The sequence below is a fragment of the Leucoraja erinacea genome, chromosome 15 (genome assembly GCF_028641065.1).
Source record: "Leucoraja erinacea ecotype New England chromosome 15, Leri_hhj_1, whole genome shotgun sequence".
NCBI lineage: Eukaryota > Metazoa > Chordata > Chondrichthyes > Rajiformes > Rajidae > Leucoraja > Leucoraja erinaceus.
The window spans coordinates 36,895,439-36,909,385 of NC_073391.1; the positions used below are offsets into that span (position 1 = coordinate 36,895,439).

The following is a 13,947-nucleotide window of genomic DNA, read 5'->3' on the forward strand; positions in this document are numbered from 1 at the left end:
GACCCAGTGAGCTGAAGGGTCTGTTTCTGTGCCATACTCAGATTCAGGGACAGTTTCTTCCCGGCTGTTATCAGGCAACTGAACAATCCCACCAACAACTTGAGCGAAGTCCTGAACTACTATCTACCTCATTGGTGACCGGCGGGCTATATTTGATTGGACTTTACTGACTTTATCTTGCACCAAACATTATTCACGTTATTCCCTTTATTCCTGTATCTGTACATTGTGGATGGCTCAATTCCAGTTATGTATTGCCTTTCCACTGACTGGTTAGCATGCGACAAATCTTTTCACTGTACCTGGGTACATGTGACAATACACTCAACACAAATTCAAACTCATTTGACTTCTGTCTAAAATTTGACAGCTCTGCCCAGGTTGGATGTAAACACAAGATATACAATTTACGTGCTAATGCTAAGCAATGCAGTGCTTTTAAATATGGACCCAAACCTGGATCTTATCTTTATTCCTGACCAGGATTAAATAGGAGATTGTATGCTACGATTATCATGACTGTGCGGTTCAGTAACCATGGGTTAGAATTACCATGGCTGTGTGCTCCAGTAGTTACACACTATTGACTGTGTTAGGATTCAGGCTTCTGAGTCAGCATTGAATTTAGGCATCATTCAAGAAGTGCATTTACCCTTCCTCACTAGGTTTGGTGAACCCCAGTTGGGAAGTAGGGTGGCACGGTGGCACAGTGGTAGAGTTGCTGCCTTACCCAGGTTCAATCCTGGCCACAGGTGCTCGTCTATATGGAGTTTGCACCTTCTCCCATGACTGCGTGGGTTTTCTCCGAGAACTTCAGTTTCCTCCCACACTCCAAGGACGTACAGGTTTGTAGGTTAGTTGGTTTACTATAAAAATGTAAACATTGTCCCAAGTGTAGAATAGTTTTAATGTGTGGGGATCGCTGATCGGCATGGACTCAGTGGGCCGAAGGGCCTGTTTTCGCGCTGTATCTCTAAACAAAAAGTATAATATTCAGGTATGGAACAAGATAGGAGTCCCACCTCAGCTCCTCTTTCTGTTGAATAGCTCAAAAACCTTACAGTGGACTTGAGCGCTGACCTGCTTCATGGAGTAGGAATAGGCATGGGATTCTTCAGTAGAGTACATGACCATCATTTGTGTGATTAATAACATTTCTTACAGTTAGATGATAATACAGTGTGGGAGAGCTTTAATAAGTTACCTAACACACTGTCTGAATGGTACTGACAACGGTGTTCCACTTTCTAAAACCTCAGGTCAAAAACCCTACAATGACCTTGTGCTGATACTGTGTGCTGAATGTTATTTGTCACTTCATGCTATTGCAGAGAGAGGGAGATTACTCTGTATTTCTGCAGATGAATCCTGTAAGGAGTAGGTTGGCAATCTTCCTGCACATAACACACAGTATAGATGCCAGTACAAAACTCTGAGTAATGCAACATTTTGCAGTACATGAATAGTGTTCAGGGACTCGTGATAGAGAGAAATAGCCACATAATCAACAAATTGTTTCGATGTGGTTTGTTTAGTGCTGTGAGGTGTTGAACACATTTTTCTGCAGTGTTTTATTCTCAATTCTATAACACTGTAGGGGAAATGTTTATGTAAGTATCCTCTCTTTCAGTGACGGGTTTGACATAATAGGTGGAAGACATGTTTTATAATGCAGCAAATGACCATGATTTGGTGACAAAAGGGGAATCATACAGTAACTGAAAAGTAGGTCAGCCAAATACACAGAAGGAAAAAAAGTGTCGCAGAGTTCACAGGAGGTAGACTTGATTGAAACTAAATTAAATTGCATTTTCTAAGAGCAGGCTTCGTCACGATAGATGGAATGACTTCCTTTGAACTGGCAGATTTTATGATTCTTGGTTCAATGCCTTCAAGGTAGCCGTACATTAACTGAAGTCTTCATTTTCACTTCTCCCTAGCTGTTGCGGAGTTTGTTACACAAGTGAACGCAGCTCTGGAAAGGATCAGCATCGGCTCCGCGACCCAGTTTGACGACAGCGACTTCGTGGAAGCCTCCAGGAAGGTCTACGATGCAGTTCACGACATCCGATGTGCTGTTCTGATGATCAGGGTGAGTGTTTACCTTCTCCTTGCACCTTGGATGCTAACTGATGGTCGGTGTAGGAAGGAACTGCAGATGCTGGCTGAAACCGAGGATAGACACAAAAAGCTGGAGTGACTCAGTGGGTCAGGCAGCATCTCTGGATAGAGGAATGGGTGACGTTTCATGTGGAGACCCTTCTTCAGACTGAAAGACATGAGCAAGCGAGAGATATAAACGATGATGTAGAGAGGTATACAACAATGAATGAAAGATATGTAAAAAATTAACAATGATAAAGGAAACCGGCCATTGTTAGCTGTTCGTTGGGCGAAAACAAGAAGCTGGTGCGACTTGGGTCCACTGAAGGTCAATGTTTGGTTTTCCCACAACACACAGATTCTGTGACACAGGACCATATTGATAGCCAAATTCTACCCATTCACCTCTCAGTAACATAGAACATACAACATCAAACGCCTGCACATAATCCATATCCCTGCATATCCATGTGCCTATCTGAAAGTCTCTTAAATGCCACTATTGTATCTTCCTCCACACAACTCCTTTAAACTTTGCCCCACCAACTTAAAGCTATGCCCTCTAGTATTTTAACAATCTGCAGAATTGTCAACTCTCAAGTCTTCCTGAAGGACTCACCATATAAGACACAAAGCTGGAGTAATGCCCCTGTCCCACTTAGGAAACCTGAACGGAAACCTCTGGAGACTTTGCGCCCCACCCAAGGTTTCCGTGCAGTTCCCGGAGGTTGCAGGTGGTTGCCGGAGGTTGCAGGTGGTGGAATTAGGTAGGGAGACTGACAAAAACCTCCGGGAACCTCCGTGAACCGCACGGAAACCTTGGGTGGGGCGCAAAGTCTCCAGAGGTTTCCGTTCAGGTTTCCTAAGTGGGACACGGGCATTATAGGCAGCATCCCCGGAGAAAAGGAATAGGTGACATAGTTAAACCAGCATCTGCTGAGTTACTCCAGCATTTTGTATCTATCTTTGGTGTAAACCAGCACCTGCAGTTCCTTCCTACACGAATCAACGTGTAACCTACCTCCTCAAACCAAGTTAAATCGTACAAGTAAGTAACAGACAAAACTCTGCACGAGGTGATCAAATGCAAATGTAAATCGCAGAGACCTTTTCCTCAAAGTACTGTGACAGGTTTGGTATTTGCAATGTAATGAGAAATTACAGGTCCTACATACAGACGGATCACCCTAGCCTCAGCTGGGAAATGGAGCAGTACCTTTCAATAAATAGGGCATGGTGTATTGAGAAAGTGGGTGAAGGAAGCCCAGCTGTGTTTCTGCTTATCAAGAAGTGCTCACCTTGACTTGAAAGCCTTCAATGTCATTTATTGTGGGTGTTCAGTGAATATGGAGCTCTTTGCCAGGGGATCATGTAGGAGTCACTGTACTACCGACTATCATTCATTAAGATTATTTTGAAGCACCAGTGAAAAGGGTATATGATTGGGCCAACTCCAAGATGCTCCCAGCACACTCTCTACATCTTACTGCACACGTTCATGATCCTGGCATGTTCATTACCTTTAAAACCCTTTCCTGCATAAACTTCCACAATACTCTGCTCGCCACTAGTAACCAGTTAGCATGTGTGAAAAGTCAAGACAATAACATACATCTGGACATGGAGCTTAACCAGACAATCCCAATAAAGGCGGGATGGCTGGTCCTTTTATCTCCTTGAACCACACAGAGAAATAAGGACAGTTTTGATCAAAAATAGTAGGTGGTGAAGAAGGGACAGTCAGCATCTCTGGATAGACGGAATGGGTGACGTTTCAGGTCGAGGCCCATCTTCAGACTGAGAGTTAGGGGAGAGTGAGGCACAGAGATAAGGAAATGTAAGGTGTGAAAATGAGACATCAAAGGGGATGAGGCTCAAGGAAAATGAAGAATCGATGATTGTTAGCTTGGAGGATCATATGGAGATAAAATTTAATCAAGGGGACAGATGAACTTGGTGAACTAGGAAGGGGGAGGGGTGGAGAGAGAGGAAATATTTAACTGACTCTGTAATCCTCTCAAACCCTATAACTCTTTGAGAATTCTGTGCTTTTCCAATTCTGCCCCTTGATGAATCCCATCCTTTTTCTCATCTGGACTTGAAACTTTAGAATTTCCTCCCAATCCTCTTCTCCCTCCTTTCTTCCTCGATCTATCTATAAGACATCACCTAAAAACTATGAAGCATGAGGCCATTTTTTTCCAGGGGTATAGACTTGAAAAGTGGAGAGGTTAGATACTATAAGCAGTTCCGGTCACCACATTATAACAATGAAGTTGGGGCACATGAGAGGAAATAAGATGGGATTTACAAGGATCATCCCGGAAACGTGCAATAATATCGATCAGGAATGATTGACCAGACTGAGTCTGCAAAAGTAAACACTGACCGATTGGAAGCTTTTTATATTTTGACGGGTGCTTCCACTTGTGTGAAAGAGTGAGATCAGAAAGTATCAACATGGTGATCTTCAAGATAAGAAACTAAGAAACTAGTTCTTTCCCGAGTGACTGGTGGAATATGGAACTCATCCCCACGGAGGTTCATTGGGGCAAATAGTAGAGATGAGTTTAAAGTGCTAGATCGGCGAGTGAGCGGGAAGGTGCTGTTGGTGGAGTTCGGAAGGATGAGAGGAGGATTGAGTGGTGCCCAAGCAGACAGCGGTTTGTGCATTGTTGGGTGGTGAATTCAACAGCTTGGGATGAATGGCCTGTTCTATGCTGCGATATTTGTATTTGTTTATTATTATCATTTGCACTAAGTTATAGCGAAAAGCTTTGTTTTGCGTGCTATCCACTCAAATTATTCTACACAAAATCAAGCCGTTACAAGAGTACAACAAAGGGAAAAATCCCAGTGCAGAATAAAACGTTATAGTGTTGTGGCATTCCACAGTTACACAGAAAGTTCTGTGAAAAAAAAATGTGAGATCTACATTCAGTTAGGTCAGGAGATCAGGACTACACCCTTAGCTTATGAGAGGACTGCTCATTAGTCTTATAACAGCGGGAAATAAGCTGACCCTGAATCTGTTGCTACACTACCTGCCTTCAAGTTTCTACCGATGGGAGAAGAGGGTGTGAGTGGTTCTTGCTTATATTTTTCCAAGGCAGCATAAAATGTAGACTGAGTCTATGGGGAGTGGGAAGTCTGGATTGATTGAGAGATTCAGCATGGAAACAAGCCCTTCAGCCCATCGAACCCATGCTGATCATTGATCAATGGTGGATACAAAATGCTGGAGTAGGTAGCATCTCTGGAGAGAAGGATTGGGTGTCGTTTCGGGTCAAGACCCTTCTTCAGACTGATAATTGGTCACCCAGTAGATTTTATAGAGGGTGATTAACCTAAAAAGTGCATGTCTTTTGGATGTGGGAGGAAACCAGATCTCCCAGAAGAAATCCACCCCGTCACAGGAAGAACAAGCAAACTCCACACAGACAGCATCCTCGGCCAGGTCTCCGGTGTTGTGAGGTAGCAGCTCCACCAACTGCCCTACTATGCTACCATAATTACGTAATGAACTAGGCTACATCCACAGCTCTCTGCAATTTCTTGTGTTATTGCGCTGAGCTGTTGCGAAACCAAACTGTGATGCACCGGATAGGATGCTTTCTACAGTGCATCTGTAAAAGTTGGGAAGAGTCATTGGAGCCATACCAAACTTCCTTAGGCCTCCAATTAAATTAAAGGCATTGGAGTGGTTTCTTGGCCATAGCTTCAATGAGGTTGGTCCAGGACAAATTGTCGGTGATATTTACACAGGAACGTGAAGCGCTTGACCATCTCCAGTTCAGCATCTTCGTCCTTTGCCAACCTTTGATCTTGATCTTCTCTCTGAGAAGTTGGAGTAAGTTTTCCCCACGGTCGACACAAATTGAACTTGTCTATCATTCTTAACAGTGGCAAGGTCACTTTGCTGTTGAGTTTGCTTTAAATTATGAAGTCATGGAGAACAAACTTTGTTATTCTTTATACTCATGGTGGCATGTTGAAAGGCCAATGGGTTTTAAACAGACCAACTTGTGCATTTTTCAAGCTCAGGAAAAATAATTCAGGAGCTTGAGGTTGTAAATAATGAATGTTGAATTGAGCATTCAGCTGCTATTTTGCCATGCCAAGGTCATCATCCACTGTACATAAAATAAAATGGTCTTATATGGGACGAAACCTAACACTAAACTCTACCACACAGCTTCTTCCATGATATTCTCAATATTTACTATACCTCACTTGAAGATAGAAAACATTATCTCGTTATAATTAAAAATGACTCAGTGGAAAGTGGATGATGACAGTGATAAAGGTGCAATTAATGACGTTTCAATTTTAAATTAATGAATCGCTTAAAACAATGAATCACTGCGTCCATTTCAAGTTATTTATTGTTTAGTTAAGATATTGATGGTTGCAGATAGCTCATTGGAACTGAGGCACTGACAACCATGTTCTAATTGAATGATGCATCATGCTGAGCGACTGAGTGAATGATCTTGTCCTAGTCTTACATTCCCAGTGGAGAACCAGATCCACATTCCCTCCTCGGATTGTGAAGTCAACAACTGAGCCGTTGGATAGAACTGGCTGGCGAGACGGCGCAGCGGTAGAGTTGTTGCCATACAGCGCTCGCAGCGCCGGAGACCCGGGTTCGATCCCGACTATGGGTGCTGTCTGTACGGAGGTTGTACGTTCTCCCCATGGCCGCATGGTATCATTCCTCTGTTGCAAATTATTCCATTGCTATTTGCAGCTCTGCAATTTGTTAATTGTTGCACTTGTTCATTCAGTGTATTGTTAAACTGCCATTTGCGGCAACACTGCAAAAAAGCTGAGAACTCTTACACTCTTCTGATCCAATTAACATTAAGTTCTGCCAGCACTAATTGCACTTTAAATGAGATACCGTTGCTTCTAAAATGGTAGATCTCCTGAGACCAGAGCACGCCAGATCCATCTCAAACACAGGGAGTTGAACTCAACCAAGCTGCCTCCGAACAGGTCAAATACGGCTGGACACAAAATGCTGGAGTAACTCAGCGGGACAGGCAGCATCTCTGGAGAGAAAGAATGGGTGACGTTTCGGGTCGAGACCCTTCTTCAGCCACCCATTTCTTCTCTCCAGAGATGCTAGCTGTCCCGCTGAGTTACTCCAGCATTTTATGTCTATCTTTGGTTTTAAACCAGCATCTGCAGTTCCTTCCTACACAGGTCAGATAAGACTGCTGGCAGGGACACAGAATTGCTTACACTAGCAAGTGAACACAGCTTGAGGCAAACAGCAGCCAACACGACGTCCAGTGTCATTGCATCACCGCCCCCCCCCCCCCCCCCCCCCCCCCCCCAACGGTGCTCAAACATGCTACTGAGATGTTTCTGTTTTTTTGTTGCTGTTTGCCTGTGGGATCTCTGGGATTCAACTCAACACCATGACATCTGGCTTCACTTTCCAGATGCCATCAACACGCCAATGTGCTGACTCCCCTCAGGCATCTGTAACCTGACATAAAGTGATGTAGACTATGATCTGTACATGTGAGTGAAATCTGTGTCTCAGACTAGCTTTATAAAGCCTCTCGGCATGCACAGCCCACACACAAGTGACCGAACAAGGCTGCAATGTATTTTTTAAAGGGCGCTTAAGGAACGGGAACTTTCTGCTGTGAATTTCTGAAGTGTTGATGTTTCTATTTACTCTTTGATGCTTCCTGTTCATTCTCATGCAAATCCCTGCCTGCTCAGGGAGTTCAGCTCGAGCCAAGATTTGCTGCAAAATCAGTCAATCTGGGGAATTGTTTCCATTCAAGCATTTTGACCCCTTAAATACTTTCACATCGTCTTGGGCACTAGTGATAACTATGCTCGCCTGGAGACTCGGAACAGAGAATCAGATCCACCTTTGGCAGTATCCACTTTAAAATAGTCCATGGCCATGGGTTTATAAAGAATCTTGTTGCATGCTGCATCTCAATGATTAACAGTGCATAACCCGTGTATATAGCGACACCACAGAGCCTAATAAGCACAAAGATAATGTAGCAATCCCCTCATTTACCAGGCCCAGTGGCCAACTAGCTGCTGTAACAAATTGATTTGCTCATATTTTGTATCATTCTAACATCTTTGTTCATTGCACTTTACTGGATAAATAATCCTGCTTTCAATAGGAGAATTTGCAGTAACTGGATTGAACTCTCGTTTGCTGTGGTTCACAGAGACTCTGTTAAAAATGGTCTTGTTTTATAGACTATACGTACATAGCTATATTGAGCTGCTCTAATAGACTATTTTATTTGCCGAACGAACACTCTCTAGTCGGTGGATGTCAGAGCCATTGGACGGACGTCATCATGGCACTCTACTTTGCATTTCCTTTAGCACCGGATTGATAGTGGTCTTCTTAAAACAGGTGAGTACCTCAGAATGGAGCAGTGAGAGGTTAATGATGCTTGTGAATGCTCCTGCTTGCTACTCAGCTGAGGTCCTGAGTTCGCAGGCTAGTTGCCCTCCTTGGTTTCATTCTCAGGGAAGCTGATCTTCCGTCTGCTGTAGTGTCTGTGGGTACAGAAGCACCCAGAACTGACGGGGCAGACGTTGTCCTTCCACCGACCTTCTGTTCAAAGCGAGCAAAGGATACATTGAGCTCATCTGGGAGGGACACCTTGTTGGCATTAGTGCTGCCCAACAATGCATAGAGTCCATTATAGTGGGCAAGCCGTGTCCCAATCAACAGGTGATTACCTTGGGACTATAAGGTCATAAGGAATAGGAGTAGAATTTGGCCATTCAGCCCACCAACCCTACTCCGCCATTCAATCATGGCTGCTCTATCTCTCACTCCTAACCCCATTCCTCTGCCTTCGCCCCATAACCTCTGACACCCGTATTAATCAAGAATCTATCTATCTCTGTCTTAAAAATATCCACCGACCGTGCCTCCACAGCCCTCTGTGGCTTGGGAGCTGTTGCTCTAGTTTGGAAGAATTCCTTCTTGGCTCCTTGATGGCTTTGCGGAAGTTGTATACAGATTTCTTGTCAAGTTGGTCAAGTTGGTTGACTTGAACGCTGCAGACCTGGACATCTCCTGGGAGTGGACCACAGAGTTCAAGTTCCCGATCGCTCTGTCATGAACTGCAGCCACTGCTGAATTGAGCACGTTACCTTCCTCGCCTACCAATGATTCTTGTCAGACATGATTCATATCTAAAATTCTTATCCTCAAACACATCCATCCCCATAGAAGAGAAGCTGACAGATGTTGTTGGAATACTATTGGGAAACCCAAGGCAGTGTGCCTGGATCTTATAGAAACATATGAAACATATACAATTGTTAAGGGATTGGACAGGCTATATGCAGGAAATTGTTTCCCGATGTTGGGGGAGTCCAGAACTAAGGGTCACAGTTTAAGAATAAGGGGTAAGCCATTTAGAACTGAGATGAGGAAAAACATTTCCACCCAGAGAGTTGTGAATCTGTGGAATTCCCTGCCACAGAAGGCAGTGGAGGCCAATTCATTGGATGTTTTCAGGAGAGAATTAGATTTAGCTCTTGGGGCTAACGGAATCAAGGGATATGGGGGAAAAAGCACTTTGGGGATATGGGGAAAAAGCACTTAGTCCCAAGGGTACTAATTTCAGCCATGATCATATTGAATGGTGATGCAGGCTCGAAGGGCTGAATGGCCCACTCCTGCACCTATTTTCTATGTATCTATGAGGCAGTTGAAGAATATAGGAAGCATTGGGGCACTATGATGGGCAACAATATTAGAATGAAAGGTATCATAGGGAAAGGTATTATAGGTCTTAATTCTATGCAATATAACATGATATGTTTTAGAATGTTTGTTTTGAGGTTACTTTGGTTTTTTTTTGCATTGTGATGGTCATTAGCAGAAGAAAAATAAGGCGTATTTGTGGTCGAGGTTATGAAAGCACACTTCAGCGTAAAAGCAGATGGCTGAACGGGCTGTCCCACTGCGGCGACCTAATTCGCGAGTTCAGAAGAGTGTCTTCGACCTTCAAGCTCGAGACCACTCGCCTAGATAACCTCGAGCTGGATCCACTGTCCACGTTGAAACCGCGAGCTAGATCGACCGACCGCACACACACAGACAAACACACCGCAAAGGCGGGGCCAAGGAAAGCGGGGGAGCGCTGTCCGAAATTCACACCCGTGATGAAGAGGAAGGTAAAAGACGGCTGCCACAGTGTACAGTAAGTCCTTTAGAGAGAAAGAGAGAGAAGGGGAGTGAAGGGGGGAGAAGGAGTGGAGACACTTTTATGAAGTATAATAAAGTTTAGCGGGCGTTTTACCTACCGGTTGGTTTTCCTTGATCCTGAAATCTTCAATGAGTCAATCAAAATGCCCAGTCAGCGAAGGAGATTACCTACGGCTGCCCTCGACTGCCTGTAACTAAATTGCAACCCCACTCTACTGCACTACGAGTTAAAAAGAACCATGCCGACCAAATTTTACTTGCGGAAAACTTTGCAACATGCTGAAAACGTTTCAGTGACCTAGCTGAGGCCGGGAGTAAGCGGGAACTTCCCTCGAGAATGAAGGAGAGTTCCAGTGACCTCATAGGACCTCCTAGGACCACGTGTCGACCATGCTGCGAGTTTGAGTCGAGGGCAAACTCTTCTAAACTCGCAGATTAGGTCACTGCAGTGGGACCGGCCCCTTAACATGAATCTTAAAATCCATAAAACAAACCACTGCAGGGCTCCCCCATAACACACTACACTGTGGAGTCATTGCCTCAGCACAACACTGATCCATTGCACCAGATTTTGGATGGTAGTGTGCATTTCACATGCATGTTGCAACCATCTGCCTGGGTTGCTCACCAGCACCTTGTTTCTTGCCATAGGAAAATGCCGAAGTTACTATGTAAAATTCAGGCTAACATTCTGAATCCCTGATGATATTTCTGCTGGATTTCTCACTGCAGTGCCTGGATATTAAATGACACCGAATGACACTTCTTTTCATCAGTTGTTTAATATTAAGGGGATTTGTCTCCATAATACTTGAGGTTAACATTGAGGTGACTGTAGCTGGAGTTCATGATGCTGAAGACCGTGTTTGACGGAGATTGTTGAGTGGATTCATTCCTTTCTTTTCAAATTACCTAAAATGTTCAGACTCAGTTCAAGATTCAAGATTCAAGATTCAGATTCAATTTAATTGTCATTTGGACCCCTTGAGGTCCAAACGAAATGCCGTTTCTGCAGCCATACATTACAAACAAATAGACCCAAGACACAACATAATTTACATAAACATCCATCACATCGCTCTCACCACTGCACTCTCCTCCCCCCCCCCCCCCAATGTCAGAGTCAAAGTCAAAGCCCCCGGCTGGCGATGGCGATTGTCCCGCGGCCATTAAAGCCACGCCGGGTGATGCAAGGTCGCACACCGGGTTCTTGATGTTAGAGCCCCCGGCGTGCGCTCGCAGAGTCCCGCGGTCATTCCAAGCCGCGCGGGGCGGTGCTGTAAGGCCCCGCTCCAGGAGCTCTTCGACCCCGCAACTCGGGCGGGAGAGGTTGCCATTGCAAGAGCTCTGAAAAGCGGTCTCCCTTCAGGGACCCGCGGGCTCCTGGTGCTGCCGTCCGCTAGACCCGCAGTTGCAGCCTCCGAATCACCGGAGGTCGGGCCGCAGCAGCAGCAGCGCTCCACCACCGCTCCACCCGCTCTGGACTCGGCCAGCTCCGCGACGGTGAGGTGAGTCGTCGGCACCAGAGCCCCCGGTCTTCTCCTGTTGGAGGCCGCTCCTCGTTGCAGCCCCAATGACAACGGAGACCCGACAAAGAAAAGGTCGGGTCTCCAGTGCAGGGAGAGATTTAAAACTTACCCCCTCCCTCCCACCCCACCCCCACCCCCCCCCACACACACACACCACACAAAAAAAAACAAAAACTACATAGAAACATAGACAAAAAATAATAAAAACGCAGACGGGCTGCAGAGGCTGCTGCTGACGAGAGTCGCGCCGCCTACCTACTAAGTTGAGCCTCTTTGTGTATTTAAATTATGAATCCTGGCTTTTTCACCTTGCACAGCAGGAGATGTTTGGTGGCTTATGGTCCTGTCGCACTAGGGCGTCATTTGCGCGGTGGCAGGTGGCGCACGAAGATTTTGTGAATCCCAAAATCCTGGAGCACCGCACGCAACCGCGCGTCACTGCCTATGTCACCATGCACCATGCGCGCATTACGTGCGCGTCATGCCTCGTGACGCGTAAATGATGTTGTGTAAATGACGCGAATATGACGCCAAGTGGGACAGGCCCTTAAGGCTCGCTCTCCACAGTTACTATCAGAGTTCTCCTGAAGTTGATCAGAAAGCTCCACAGGAGCCCTGTCGTTCTCTGTGCTTCAGTGTTCCTGCAGAGAAAGAGTGAATGAGAGTGAGAGACAGAGATAGAGAGAGAGATAACTCTTTAACCACAAGACTATTGATTCTTGGTCTATTGAAAAACCCACAGTTTTGTTTGATGGCAGTGTAGAGTATTAGAGTGTCAACAGTTGTGGAGTTGAATGCACATCATCCCCGACCCAGTCAAATAGGATGAGTCTAAGTGACCTACCCAGCTTTCAAGTTCTGTTACTTATGTTTTTGATTTTCTTTTTCATAGCTGCAAATTTTCTTTATAGATTTATAGAATATAGATTTACTCTTCCAATGAAACCTTCTGCCTTGAACCTCCAAGTTCAAAAGCTGTCGATTTCCCCGTCCCTAGTGTGAAGGCTTTCTCTGTTCTTTACCCACATGGACTTCCCTGCCCAATAACTGAATGCCTCTGCTCCATCATTGATGGAATTTCTACCCAATCGTTGCACAGGTTGTTTCTGCTCTATCGCCTTATAGATTTTTCTGTCCTGTTACTGTATGGACAGTTCCATTCTGTCACTGCATGGATTTGCTGTCTTATAACCTAATGGATTTTTATCCCCTTAACTGTATGATGCTCTGGCCTTTTATGTCTTTCTTGACCACAGCTTCAGTCGGTGATTTCCACTGGGATTACATCCAGTATTGATGTGATATTAATGATGTGGGAGACTGGGTGGAGATTGTGGGGGGTGGGGGGGGGGGTAAATGATACTTTATTATGACATGTGACATGTCACAGTGAGATGTTTAAGAAAGAACTGCAGATGCTGGAAAAATCAAAGGTAGACAAAAATGCTGATGGAACTCAGAGGGTGAGGCAGCATCTCTGGAGAGAAGGAATAGGCGACGTTTCGGGTCGAGACCCTTATTCAGACGGATGTCGGCAGGGGCGGAAATCGCTATCAAAACATGGGGGGACACAATTCTTTGGTGGCCCCGCGCGCATTGTGCACACACACACACGCACACGCACACGCACACGCACACGCACACGCACACGCACACGCACACACGCGCATGCGCACGCGCGAAGCTTTGGAGGCTTTAGCCGTGGGCCCTGTGGACGGTAACATCGGGAGCTGACCTGTTTGAGAAAAAACTGCTGATGCTGGAAAAATTGAAGGTGGACAAAAATGCTGGAGAAACTCATCGGGTGAGGCAGCATCTATGGAGCGAAGGAATAGATGATGGTTCGGGTCGAGACCCTTCCTCAGACCAGGTCTTTCTTCAATCCAACTGAAGACCCGTATACTAGATGAACATACATTCTGGACTACTGCTTTGGGAGTTGTGCTCTGCATTTCATCTGTACTTAACTATTACTGGTGATACATCTCTCCCCCTTGACGACTAAATCCATTTAACGTTAGGCATTTCAAACAGAAACCTTTTTGTTTGCATCATGCGGCCATTATCACATTTTAACAAACAAGTTAAATCGTT

At 45.2% G+C, this 13,947-nt stretch overlaps 1 protein-coding gene across 2 annotated transcripts in view; it reads left to right on the forward strand.

The window, feature by feature from the left end:
- Positions 1-13,947, forward strand: part of LOC129704214 (catenin alpha-3-like) — a 959,161-nt gene that overhangs the window by 825,372 nt on the left and 119,842 nt on the right. For both annotated transcript variants that reach the window (XM_055647177.1, XM_055647178.1), the window contains one exon: positions 1,941-2,092. In XM_055647177.1, the coding sequence (XP_055503152.1) occupies positions 1,941-2,092 (152 nt within the window). The remainder of the gene's footprint in view (positions 1-1,940; positions 2,093-13,947) is intronic.